The sequence below is a fragment of the Pteropus medius genome, unplaced genomic scaffold, assembly GCF_902729225.1.
Source record: "Pteropus medius unplaced genomic scaffold, Ma_sr-lr_union100, whole genome shotgun sequence".
Taxonomy (NCBI): Eukaryota; Metazoa; Chordata; class Mammalia; order Chiroptera; family Pteropodidae; genus Pteropus; species Pteropus medius.
Window position 1 is genome coordinate 13,069,795 of NW_024349800.1, and position 13,714 is coordinate 13,083,508.

Sequence of the window (13,714 nt, forward strand, 5' to 3'; positions counted from 1 at the left end):
AAAGAAGTTCTTTTTTGAAGTATAAAAAAACATAACCTCACACATCTTTGATATCTCAACTTTGTTTTCAAGCCTGGGGCAATGGTAATGTAGCTACCTCCTTTCACTACCAGGGGAAAAGCCATCCCTTTACATCTCAAGTCTAATTATACAGTCTACTTTTAAATAGTCTTCAATCACACATAACTAATAAGCATCTAAATATTTATAGAACACCTACAGAAACACAAGTTGAAGTCACAGAAATATTTATTAAATCAAAAGTATACCAATAATCACCAAAATGATTTTATTTTTGTCAATGACAACATGCATTACACTGAGATTGTATCATTACTTTGTTTGGTTTCCTTAAATATTACTTAAGTATGCATTAAAAATATATGTTTACATTTAAGAAACGTAACATATGAAAGAAGTCCTGTGTAAACATACTTCCTTCTAAATATATTTTCCTGCTTTGTTTCATACATAAATAACTTAATCTACAAAGTCATAAATAAAACTATTACCTCTTATAGCTTAAAAGTATATATAAATTTTGGAGCTTAACAAAAGTGTTCTCTTTATGATTTTATATGTAACATGCAGTATTTGTAGTATGTGTTATCAAATGACTTATCATTATAAGTTCTTACTGTCTCCAAATAGTTCTCCTGATAATACAATTTCCAGTGCACTTGGTAAAGATGAATGCATCTGAAAAGTCAAAATGGTCAAAAGACTAGATGTTTTAAACAGTACAGAAGGTTGCCATTTAAGTATTACTAGCCTCATTAAAATCATCTGACTTTGTCTGAAGAACAAAAAAATGCCACTGAAGAGTAAATGGAAGCTAACAAAGTTTAAAACAAAAATAAAACCAGATTAAATTTGTATTAGTCTTGGGAAAAATATTCCATTGAGATTCTGTTACAGAAACAAATTAATATCATCCTAAATTTCTAAAATTTACTTTGAATCAAACTTTGAGTGCTTAAAACTTTCAGGGTAAAAGTAATGGCACATAAAAATGATCTTGGAAAGACATTACAGAATATAAGATTATTTAGTTTTTGTTTAATAACTGGAAATCTTTATTCCTTCAGAAAATAGTAGCATTTGTTGAACGACATCTCCTGTTTAATAATTAGATAACCATTAGTTATCTATTTAGCTATTAGATAACCCCTCAGTATATATTAGGTAAGCACTCAAATTATTTTTATGTAATAAAAAAACAATTTTGCATGTTGAAATGTTTCATTATATATTATTTTTTATGCTGTCATTTTCTGAGTATAAGACCTAGAAAAACATTCTCAATTAATATTCTCATTAAATTTAAATGATTCAAATGATAAATAATATTAAGCTAAGTACTGTTATTCCTTTTAAAATCTAAGTACTTAAAAGTTCTATTTTTCTAACAATACAAAACTGATCTGGTTCACACTCTTAACTGCCAAATTTTATGTTTAAAAAGCTAAATATTCTTTCTTATAGAGCAAATTACAAATGTTTTTTGTGCTCATAAAAAACAAGATTCTAATATACATAATGAACCTAAATCAAAATTCACAAATTCTGTCAACTTTTAGCCCAATACAAAATAAATCCAGTTATTGTGCATAAATAATTCAAAATTAAAGTTTATAATGGAAATGTAAACAAGTCATAACTACTACATTACCACTGATGGGTTCCTCTATACTTTAATCAGGTACAGCAGATGTGCACATCTGACAGACTGCCTACGACATTAAAGCTATCACAGCTATAAATAAGGAATACATAAATATGAACACTGCAATGCCAAAGTATTAGAGCTGTTTAAAAAAGATGTGACGTAAACACATCTGGATGGTGCTTTCTGTAAGCAACTTTTCATTGATTCATAAAGCTATGGTTGTATAATTCTTTTAAAAAGGACAATGTTTTTACATTGCTGCATGCAGTAATTTCTTTGTACATTCTTGACTACAATGTGATTTTCAAAACTTCTTGCAGAGCTTGACGTCTCATCAGGATTTTCCAGAAAGTCAGCTTGTCATATTTTCAGCAGCCTTGAACAAGAAAGTAAGATTCATTATAAAAAAACCATAGAAAACGAGGTACCATGTAAATAAATACTGCACTGTCATTAACAAACCACCTGTCTTAAACATGTACCAAATCACTTTTATCAAGATAATGCAATGGTTTTCACTTTCGTAGTCCATTAAAACCACCTTTTGAACTGATTGCTAGTCTAACAGTAGAAAACCGCTATTTAATCTTAAATAGTTAATGTAAAAATATACTGCTACTTGAAAAATTAACCTATAACAGATCTTATCCACATAGTCTTTACTAGTCTGTTTCTGCAAGTTTCATTATAGTGTGATAAGGAGATTAAGATGGAAAGACTTTCCTGTTATGTATAAGCTGGAGAAAAAAGGGCAAGAGAAGAATAATGAGCACATGGCTAATCCTGCCCCACCTATGCCACCATTATACTTTAATTAACATTTCTTCTTTGTTGGAAAATTTTCAGGCCCTCCTCCCCACCTAGTTTTAATGAGATATTGGTATACTGGTTTTAGACTATGGTAGAAATGTGTTTTAAGAGGCTTTGTGTATGACTTCCATTCGAATGGGCAACACTTTCTCATTTTTGTTCAACTTTATTGATTTTGCCTTCATATGAGACTATGGTCCACTGGATGTGAGATAACCAGTATGCCAAAAACTGAGAAAGATATGTTATTTAGGTAGTTCTGACTCTCCTACCCTAATACCTTGGGATTTATTTTGTCTACGGAAAGGCTATGCCAAAATACTTCTGTCAGTCTCTCTTGTACATTCTTTTCAGATAGGTTATATGCCTCTGGTTTCTTTATAGCACTCAAACTGCATTACAATACAAAAATCTCTACCTGGAAGTAATCTGTGCATATCCATTCACAGTAGAAAGGATAAATAAGTTATAGCATAATTTGTATAATGAAACATAATTATTGCTGTGAAAAGGAATGTGTTACACAGTCTCACACAACATAAATGAACCTCACAAACATGTTAAATGAAACAACCCAGTAAAAAAGATTGTATTATAAGATTCCACTTATATCAAGTTTGAAAATTTTACAATTAAACTGCAGTGTTATAGGTCCACGCTTAGTAAAACTGTTAAAAGGTAAGAAAGTATCTACCATAAAAATCAGGACAGTAGTTACTGGTGGGGAAAGCAGAAAGGAGAAGTCAGTGATGGGGACGTCTCTCTCGGGTGCTGGCAATGAGAGATGTATGGATATTCTCTTTATGCTAAATTTTGCTCTGTAAATGTTCTGTTCACATTTTTGTGTTATATTTAATAATCAAAAAGTTTTAAAAAGCACAAAACCAACAATCCAAATTACCGGAATTTATTAGAGATGGGTAAGCTAAATCTTTTATACAGTTCTATTTCCACAAAGAAAACAGGATAGAGAGAAGCCACTCTGTCCTTAAGCGGGACTAACTTAGTTTCAGAATTCATGGTGAGTTTGTGTGCAAGCAAGAAAGGGAACTTTCCCTTTCCAATCTTGGCAATTAAAAGATGCTAAATTTGAATCTGACAAAAGATGGTTCTCTGGGCTCATTTGGCAGCACAGCTCAATTGCCCTCAGCAGTTTCCTGGTATCTGAGCCACTGAGTCTCTCTTCCCTTCTATTTACTTATTTCTTTTTATTATTATTTTTATAAGTTTGTGCCAAACTAAAGACATATGCTAGTGAGCAAGACATTAAATGTTCCCAATTCTTCCCTTTTCTTGAAGGATTAAATTCATGTTCACAGCCAGGTAGTTCTTACTTTCCTGCTTGTGGAATCCCAGAAGTCTGACATGACACCCTTCATTCTGTACCATACAGGTCCCTTTCAGCCCAAGCTGCAGTGTTTTGTGCTGAGACGGTTGACTGTATCTATGAGTCACACACCTGATCTCACCAAAAGGCTCTGCAACCACTCTTGGTCTTCTCTCCAGAGTGTGCTATCTGGATAGACTGCGAATTTTCCAAAGCCAAGTGCTTGTTCCTTTTTGCTTACCAGTTCCTTCCTCAATTTCTCATTCTTACATTTTACTGTAAGTGGCAAGGAGAAATCAGGCTGCACTTTCCACACTTCGGAAATTTCTTCAGCTAAATATCCAAGTTTAGTGCTTACAAGTTTTATTTTTCTTTCAAACAGTGTAACATAATTTAGCCAAGTGTTCTGTCACGTTATAGCAAGCATAGCTTTTCCTCCAGTGTCCAATAACACGTTCCTCATTTCTGCCTGAAACTTCACCAGAAGGACCTTTAACATTCATATTTCTAGCAAGATCCTGTTCCTAATACATGTATCCTCCAAGAAGACTGAAGCCTTCTCTACAGCTCTTCTCTCCCTTTCTGAGTCCTCACCAGAATCTCCTTTAATGTCTACCATAATCTCTTCAAGACAATCTAGGCTTTTCCTATCAAGTGCATTAAAACCTTCCAATCTCTATTACTGCCTAATTCCAAAGCCACGTCCATATTCGTAGGTATTTCTTACAGCAACAATCCACTTCCCAGCAGTAAATCTGTTTATTTCTAAGGCTGCCATAACAAAATAGAACAACCTGGAATACCTTAAAATGACAGAATTTTATTCTCTTATAGTTCTGGGGGCAGAAGTCCAAAATCAAGGTGTCAATAGGGCCACCTATTCTCCGAAGGCTCTAGCAGAAGATCCTTCCTTGCTTCTTCCTAGCTTCTGGCGGCTGCCAACAATCCTTGGCCTTCTTTGCCATCACTCCAATCTCTGCAACTGTCATCACATGGACTCTCACCTGTATCCATCTTCACATGATACACTGTGTATCTGTCTAAATTTCCCTTGTCTTATAAGGACAGCAGTCATTAATCCATTATGACCTCATCTTAATTTGATTATACCTACAGATTACACCTACACTATTCCAAATAAAGTGATATTCACAGGTACCAGACTTGAGTGTATCTTATTTGGGGCAGACACAATTTTACCTACAACACAAGGAAAATCCTAACAAAGTTGGAGACTTCTGGGTAAAAATAACATGGTCCATGATAGTAGCAATTTTTGTGATCTGAACATGCTACTAAGCTCCTGGTCTTCAGAATGTCTTCTGATGGTGATAAAAGCTACTTTAATCACATTTAGGATCTTTAACATAACTTGCCATTAATCATTTGTTAAACAAAAAGATTTTTATTTAGAATGAACTAACCTTTAGTGCTTCAGTGGCCTTGCGAAGTTCCTTAATAACTGACGATAAAGCTTCTGGGTTAATTCCTTGTTCACAAAGCCGCACACAAATAGACAGAGTCTCCATATCTAAGCCAGTATTCAAAATCCTTGAAATCTCGAGCAGAACTGAAAAAAAGAGAAAAATTTAAAAAGAAAATCTTACATTTAAAATGTGCACAGAATACTTTTGTTTTTACTTCACATAATAGTGCAAATACCAAAGAACTAGCACAGCATCCTTACCTTTGGAAACAGGCATGTAGTACTGTCTTGTCTTGCCTTTACTTAGCTCTAGAAACTTCAAAATAAACTTGCACTCTCCCTCCGCATCACTGTTTTTTGCATCTGTTTTTATTCTCCCACTCATTTAACATCTATCTATAATTTATGCAGCATAATCAGGATCATTCTCAACATCTCCCCACTTTTTAGTATTCTTTTACAATGTAATTTAGTCAGTCATATAACATCCCATTTTATGGAAACATATGTTAATCGCTCTGGTTTAAGAGTTAGGTGGATCTTATGTTTCCCCTATTAATAATACTGTGATAAGCACCTGTACATACTACCTTACTTTTATTTTATCAGGATGAATTTCTAGAAGTAGAACTGTTCAGTCAGTAATATACATGTTTACAGCTTTAAAAATATTTAAAAACTTTTACAATTTGATAGCGAAATCCTGTTTGTTGAATCTAAGAATTAAAATGAAAGCTTATTATTTTGTAACTTCATTTTCATAGTACTTCATTTTATTACAGTTTATAAAAGTATCTGTTTCACATAAGCAGCACTAGCATAGAATCACAGGATATAAATACACTGGCTGTATTAAACTTTGTTGTATGGTGGCTTTTTCTCAGAGTATGTTTAGAATTTTTTTAAGTTATGGTCAACATGTTACCTGTTTCCTGTACCATTTTCCTTTGGCATTATGCTTAGAAAGTTATTCCCGATAGAAAGATTATATAATTATTCACCAGTATTCTCTTCCAATACTGTAAAGTTTACTTTTTCCCCTCCAAAAATATTTAAATAAACATTTAACCCCTTGGAGTTGGGTAGAAAATAGAATCTCTAACTTTTCCTTCCAGAAATAAGTTAGTTGTTCATTACTATTTATTGAATGATCTATCCTTTGGCACTCAATTCAGATGCCACCTTTCTCACATAGTAGATTCCCATATGACCATGAATTTGTTGCATGTCTATCTTGTGTCAGAGATACAATTTTAATTACTAAATTTATATTCCATGTAGTGGATTAAAGATGCCTTTATCTTTTAGTACCATAAGCCCTTTCATTCTCTCCATGAACTTTAAAATATTGATCAATTCCAAAAACAAATTCCATTTGGATTCTGATCTAAATTACATGAAAACTACACATTATTTTGGGATGGACAGACGAGTTAACAATGTTAAGTCATCTATTAATTTAAGTCTAAATCCTCCCAAAAGCTTTTATAGTATTCATGGTGTTCATGAGATGGGACTTTCCCAATTTTTCATATCTGATATTAATTTTCATCTCTAGAAATTTATATCTTATAAAATATATGTCTTCCATACCTTTACTTTAGAACACATGGAATACAGTCCTAATGTCTCTGTCAGCTAATCCTAACACCTGTGGCAATTTTGGGTCTGTTTCAACTGACTGAATTTTTCTCATGATGGGTCATCATTTCCTGCTTTGGCTACCTAATAATTTTTTATTGGATGCCAGACTGTGAATTTTACCTTGTTGGTGCTGGATGCTTTTCTATTTCTATACATATTCTTGAGCTTTGTAATTAAGTGGTTATCTGGAATCAGTTTGATGCTTTGGGGTCTCTTAAGATTTCCTAGTCAGGACTACCAGAACCCTATTTTAAGTGTAGGGTTATTCCCCATCACTGAGGTATGACCCTCCTCAGTATTCTACCCAATGTCTTGGGAATTATGAAGTTTTACATTCTGGCTAGTAGATACAGGCACTATTCTCAATCCTGTGTGAACATGGTGTACTGCTCCCTCTAATACTTTTAAGATGGTTCTTGAACCAGCTTTTTTGAGTACTTCTCTGACATACAAATGCTAGTCAAGGCTCTGCTGAATACTTAAGGGAGACCCTTCTGCAGACCTCCAGAATTTTCTCTGGGTGCAGCTTTCCTCTCAGGTACCCTGTCCTACAAGCTCCACCTGCTGTGGTCTCCCTGGACTCTTAAGATCCATCTGCTTTATTCAGGACGTCCACTGGGTGGTCCTCCCCTGGATTCCTTCCCTCTCCCCACTGCCTTTTGGTCTGGAAACTCTATGAAGGCAGTAAGTTGGGGCATGATACTCCGACATGCTAATACTTTGCTCTTCAGTTGATTTCAATAACTCTATTTATTTAAGATTTCTAATTTCCCACCATAATCTCGTGTTCTTGTTTCATAGTTAAATGATTATTTATAACCACTTCTATTTTGTGGCTTTCTGCTTTTCTCTTTTTGAGGCTTTATTCTTTTAAGCCATTTTTGAAATTTGTTTCTTCAAGTATAAGAAAACAGCAAAAAACAAAGTTGTTAAGAATGTGTTCTCCACGGCCAGACTACCTGGGTTGAAATTCCACTCAGTTACTACTTTGTAGGCAAGGTAACCTCTGTGCCTTTATTTCGTCATTCTGTAAAATGGGGATCATCGTAGCACTTATATGATTGTTGTGAGGATTAAAGCATACAGTTAGAATGGTGTTTGGCATATGGTAGTGCTCAATAATAGATTTGGCTATTACTTTTACTTTCTTTTCTTTTTTCAAGTTAGTTGTTTATTTGCTTTTTACCTACTTTAGGTGCTTTGTGATTTTTGACTGAAAGCTCATATTCCAGTTTTTTCTTGCATGTCCAGGATTGGTAATGCATTCTTGGATAGGCAGTATCACACTGGCCTCCACTCTCATGATCGGGGTTTGTGGAGGCATCTTGGCTTCAGACACACAAGACACATGGATGGTGTTGCTCAATCCCTAGCCATGACAGGTGGCACACTTCCAGCCCTCAGCTTCACTGAGGCAGGGCAGCATGCTTTGTCAGGTTTCATTCCCAATCCCATGCTGTGATTCCCATCTGCTCCTTTCTTTGGGGGAACTTCCTCTCTCTAATCAATGGAGACTTCCTCTTCCTGTTTTTTAAACATGGTTATGCTCATAATTGTATATTTTAATAATTAAATAATTTTGACATTATTTCTTGTCATTTTTATATGCTTGAAGCAGAAAGTTTCAGCCAGTGCTCAATTATTAATTTTGATAGTGGACTGTCAATTTCTTTTAGTTTTGGTTGCTTTCATGAACAGATTCTACCTCACTCTTACATATTCTAAGTGATTAGTCCTAATATTCTAGATTATTACTTTTACTTTGTAGTCAGCCACTCTAACAAATTCTACTGAAGCGTCTAAGTTTTTCAGTTGACTCTTGTGTTTTCTAGTGGGATACAAATAACTGTTTTTGTGACCATTTTATGTTCTTATCCTGAGCTATTTTCTAAACCTTTCATGTCAACGTTTTTTTTAAAAAGCAGTGAAAGTATTTCCCATTTTATTTAGAATGCATTTAACATTAAGGATGTTGTTTTTATATCATTATCTTTTAACATGTTAAAAAAAATGTGGTTTTCTTTGCTAAGATTTTAAAATCAGAAAAAAAAAATGTTGATATAATATTTTTTCATCAATCACTCAAACAACCAGGTTTTTTTTTTCTTTTTGACTTGGTGAGGTAATATACTGATTGACCATATTCACAGCTGAATAACACTGAGCTTGCGAAATTCCTACTTTTTCAGTCCTGCTCTTTACCTGGGCTACTCACTGTAAACACAACCCTGAGAAACAACAGGAGGAAAGAGCAGCCAGGGCTTTGTATTCTTGGCATACAGAGCAAGAACGTATGAGTATGCCCTGGGGTCATGGAAGACTAACTTGAAGTTTCAGTATGCATGGTAAGTTAGTGCTATATAAACATGGGGGAAAAAAATCACCTGAGATTTAAAATCAGAGTGTGTGCAAGCAAGAAAGGGAACACTTCCCCTTCCCAATCTCAGCAATGAAAAGATGCTAAATTTGAATTGACAAAAGATGGCCCTCTGGGCTCATTTGGCAGCACAGCTCAATTGCCCTCAGCAGTTTCCTGATCTCTGAGCCCCTCTGAGTCTCCCTTTCCTGTCCTTCCTTTTCTTTTTTACTATTTTGATTCCTGATTTTAAAAATAAATCAAATATAAAGGCTAGCCCAGGTGAAATCCAGTTGGCAGCTATGAGCACTATTAAAAACTTGACAGCCTTTGTACCCTTTCATTAAGAGGCCACATATTCTGAATATTGGTATGCTTTGGTTAAACAAACATTAATATTTAGTTCTGAAATCTAAGGACACAAACCACAAAAAAAAAAATACTGAAAGAAGGGAGGAAGAAAGAAGATGAGGAGAAATACTACATCCTAAAGGAGGCTCAGACTCAAAAAGTTTTGAATACTTCTGGGTTGGCTCTCACAGATAGATTTAAATAAAAGTGAAACCCACATTACCAGAATTTCAAATAACAATGATATTTGAGTAAGTCAGCCCAGCCCCTTTATTCCTCCATATGAAACCTACTTTTCCATACAGATAGAAATTATATTTGCAAATATCCGGACTAAAATTACTCAGAACATTCAAACCTCATTATGTGAAAAGTACTTATCAATATTACATCTAATTTGCAAAGAAGAGCCAGTGATTACTAGGAAATCTGCCACAGTCCAGTTTTTCCAATCCAAGGAGATCCAAACTTTGGGGAATAATGTGGCTGCCTTATGCTGCTATAACATTCTGCTTTTAGTAGTGGTATTTCCATTTACAAAATATAGTAATTCTTGATTGCTGAAAATGTGTAATCCTAGAAAACGTAGCATTCCTAGGCATTATGTTAAATTATCGCTGGCCGCGAGCCACACATTTTTTTTCTAAACAAGAAAAGGACTGGAAGCTATAAAATGGGAGTGTGACAAGATCAGATTTTCATTTTTAAAAGACGTTTGCTGCATAATAGGGAGTGGACCTTGGAAAGGGATAGAATACATGTGCAGGAAAAGTATACCTAAGTTACTGCAATTTCAGTGAAAGACTGGTGTAAATGTGAACAGGAGAGATTAACACAAGTGGTCAAATCTGACAGAGATCAGTGAAGAATTGAAAGGGTTTAGTGAAGAATAGGAGGTAGGAGTGGTGAGAGAAAGCGAAACTGCCTCCCAGGTTTCTTTTTCACAAGAGCGACTAGATTGATAGTAGTATGGACTATACGTTTGCTTTGATGACATTGCCTTATACACTGAAGACTCTCTGAACTCCTTTTTCTAACTACCTGATAATAACATAGTATTATACTGAAGCCTCTAGTAAGAAAAGGTACATTTTTATTCTTGTTGTCAAAAGCGAAACTACTAGCAGTAAAAAAATTAGAACATAAGGCAAATTCCAGAATATAAGAAAATAATTAAAGTATGAAGCTATTGATAAAGTATCTAAAATTTCAAAATACTGAAAAACAAAAGAGGCAACTGAGTACACTGTAGGAAAGTAGTTGAAAGACATTTCTGAGTGTTTATGATCTAAGAGTGAAAGCAGATGATCTTATGCAATAGACCTTATACTAAATCAGAACTAGGATCAATCAAGTTCCCTTCAGAGTGACCTGTGCAGATAAATAACAAAGTCCACTGCTTCTTCTCACCTGAAGTATCGTTATAAAGATCCTTTCGTTTCACAATAAAATTACAAATATATAGCTGAGTTCTACAATCCATACAAATCACTAATATCTATTGAAAGATTAAATCACTGCTAGGTGACTAATACTGATGGAAGGGAGGCAGTAAAAAGATGTGGAGAAATACTACATCTTGAAGGAGGGTAGCAAAACTCAAAAAATTTCGAATACTTAGGGTTGGCTCTCATGGACAGATTTAAATAAAAGTGAAACCCAAATTATCAGAATTTCAAATAACAAGGATGTTTGAGTAAGTCAGCCCAGCGCCTGGGGCAAGCTAAAGTTTTACTTCTGGAAATGTGGGTGGAGGAAGGTGGGATTATAAAACAACTGCATTTAGAACTTTTTCAGTTTGGTGTATGGTCAATTATTTACAATGCAAGTGTCACTATGTTTTCTTTTGTGCCTCAACCATTACAGGCAGCATGGAAAATATTTCAATGTTTTTGCTGACTATACAATAATTCGACTTCACGTTTTATGTGAATGATTTGTCTTGGACCCAATTATGGCACAATAACAGGGATTTTATATAAGTTCAGAGTTCTAACGGACAAGACAATATCTTGTCACATTTATTGTCAACCTGTGGTCTTTCTTTTCACCTTCGGGTTTGTGGACAAACTGTGTGTACAGCAGTGTCTCTAATACTTACCTTCTCTCCTCTATTTTTTTTTTAAATCTGGTCTTTCTTCACTTTTTCATGTTCTTATACTCATTATAATCTTCATTTTACACAAAGTTCTCCCAATAAAAATCTTGATGCAACCAATACAAACTATCAGCTCTCATTTCTACATCGCAGTTCCACCGCAGATAAAATGCGAGTATTCTATTCAAATGAGATCCTATGGCCATATAATTAAGGAACCTAAGCACAGCTAACGTAAGAAAATTGACTAGAAGGGAGTCCTCATAGTCTTCATCCTGTTCAAAAAATACACTGGCTTCCAAGCAAAGAAATATAAGACAATAATGTTACATACATAGTTTGTGTACACAAATCCACTTAAAAATAAAACTAATGAGCTGTAACACATCAAGAAGGATGGGAAAATAGGCTAAATATGGTGTTAAGAACAAAATTCTGTTTTTTGAAAAACAGGCAGATACTTGGTAAATAAAAAACGAGATGCAATGGCTCTAATAAGTTAATTCTTCTAAGCAACAGCTAGTGCATAAAAAGCCAGAAATCTTATCAGAAGTCCCATTAAGGAGATGTATTGGAGGTGGAGACTACTGTGAAGGAGAAAGAAATGCGGCATGAAAGCTTAGTAAGAATTACACGGAGTTATGTTATCCGAGAGATAAAGGCTGATGTGGGTCTCCCCTGAAAATGCAGAAACCAGTTTTACGTCCATCATTCACATACAGGTTGGGTGTGAATAAAATAGAGACCAAAAAAAGGAGCATGCAAGTGGGACAACATCTTATATTACCTCCAAATAATACATCACCTTCGCTATGCTATGCCTTTACCTAGCTATCTTATTGAAATATTCACGTTATAACCCTAAGAGATAAACTTATTTTACAAGGCGGGGGCGGGAGACAGGTTCCAAGACAAACATTTACGTAGTTTCCAAGCTCACCACCAGAGGTCTAAAGGCAGAGCCGGCATCAGAGGATAGAGGGTAAAGTAACCCCAAGACGTGTGTTTCATCTTCTACTACGTGTGTAGGCTTTAATCTGCGTGCCTCGGGGCGCGAAAACAAATAAATATACCAATTTTCCGGACACCGGCGTCACCTCCTCGAAGTCAAAACTGGGGCAATTCTGATGAAGGGGAGACTTGTTCATTAACAGGATATTTTAAAAAGCGCCTACTAGAGTGCCAAGCACAAAAAAGTAGCAATGACCAAACATACGGCCACTGTCCGCACGGGGCTTAGAGTCTTGAGGACTGGACAGTCTGAGCCCCGCTCGGGACTAAGACTAATGGGCGACCCGCACCAGACGACCGCGCTGGGGATGAGGGGGTGGGCGCGGCCCACAAGGTTGGCACCGGAGGGAAGGACGCGAGGACCCAGCGCCGGGACGGGGCGCGGGATGAGCGCCGAGGTGGGCGGCGCGCGGGGTCTCGGGCGGGACGGACCAGGTACGCGCCCGGCTGACGTGGGGGTCGGAACGCTGGGCACGCGACAAACTACGCAGAAGCGAAGAAACAACTCTCCAAGGATGGGGCCATCAGCCCTGCGACCCTGGCGAGTCCCTTGGAAGGCTCTCCAGAGATGCCATACGCTGCAGGAATTGGACCCAAAGTCCTCCTGGGTTCACCGCCGCCTGGGGTCCTTACTTCTGGAAAACGTAAGCAAGCTAAAAGTGTCGAAACGGGCACTCACCGTCCATGGTCTCCCTCACCGCATTCAGATTCGCCGCCGCAGCGGCCGCCCCGGCCCCCGAGCCGCTATTGCTCGCCATGGCGGTGGCCAAGGTAGGCGGGAGAAGGTCCTGACCCGGAACTGAAGCGCCTTCCTTTCTCTTGGGCAATCAGACCGCGCGTCCCCAGCACACGCCGGGCGGGCTCCGCCCTCGCGCTCGTCGCCAGCGTAAGGCTGCGTTGATTTGAATTTGGAGCTTCGTTACTCAGCGCGGAATGTGAAGCGTGGAGTTGCCATTCGAATTTACCACGCCGCCCTGATGCGATTGGCTGGTTCGCGGACAGCGGTTCGACGCGATTGGCCA

At 36.7% G+C, this 13,714-nt stretch overlaps 1 protein-coding gene and 1 long non-coding RNA gene across 2 annotated transcripts; both read right to left on the reverse strand.

The window, feature by feature from the left end:
- Nucleotides 1–231: 231 nt before the first annotated feature.
- On the reverse strand, nucleotides 232–13,530 carry MZT1 (mitotic spindle organizing protein 1). Its single transcript, XM_039886837.1, has 3 exons — nucleotides 13,372–13,530; nucleotides 5,231–5,376; nucleotides 232–2,045 (listed from the first exon to the last, which is right to left on the reverse strand). Exons 1-3 carry the CDS (start codon nucleotides 13,448–13,450, stop codon nucleotides 2,022–2,024), a joined length of 249 nt encoding a protein of 82 aa, XP_039742771.1. The 5' UTR covers nucleotides 13,451–13,530; the 3' UTR covers nucleotides 232–2,021.
- Nucleotides 10,084–13,365, reverse strand: LOC120621501 (uncharacterized). Its single transcript, XR_005658173.1, has 2 exons — nucleotides 12,622–13,365; nucleotides 10,084–11,976 (listed from the first exon to the last, which is right to left on the reverse strand). It is a non-coding gene; the product is annotated as an uncharacterized LOC120621501 (long non-coding RNA).
- Nucleotides 13,531–13,714: the final 184 nt, after the last annotated feature.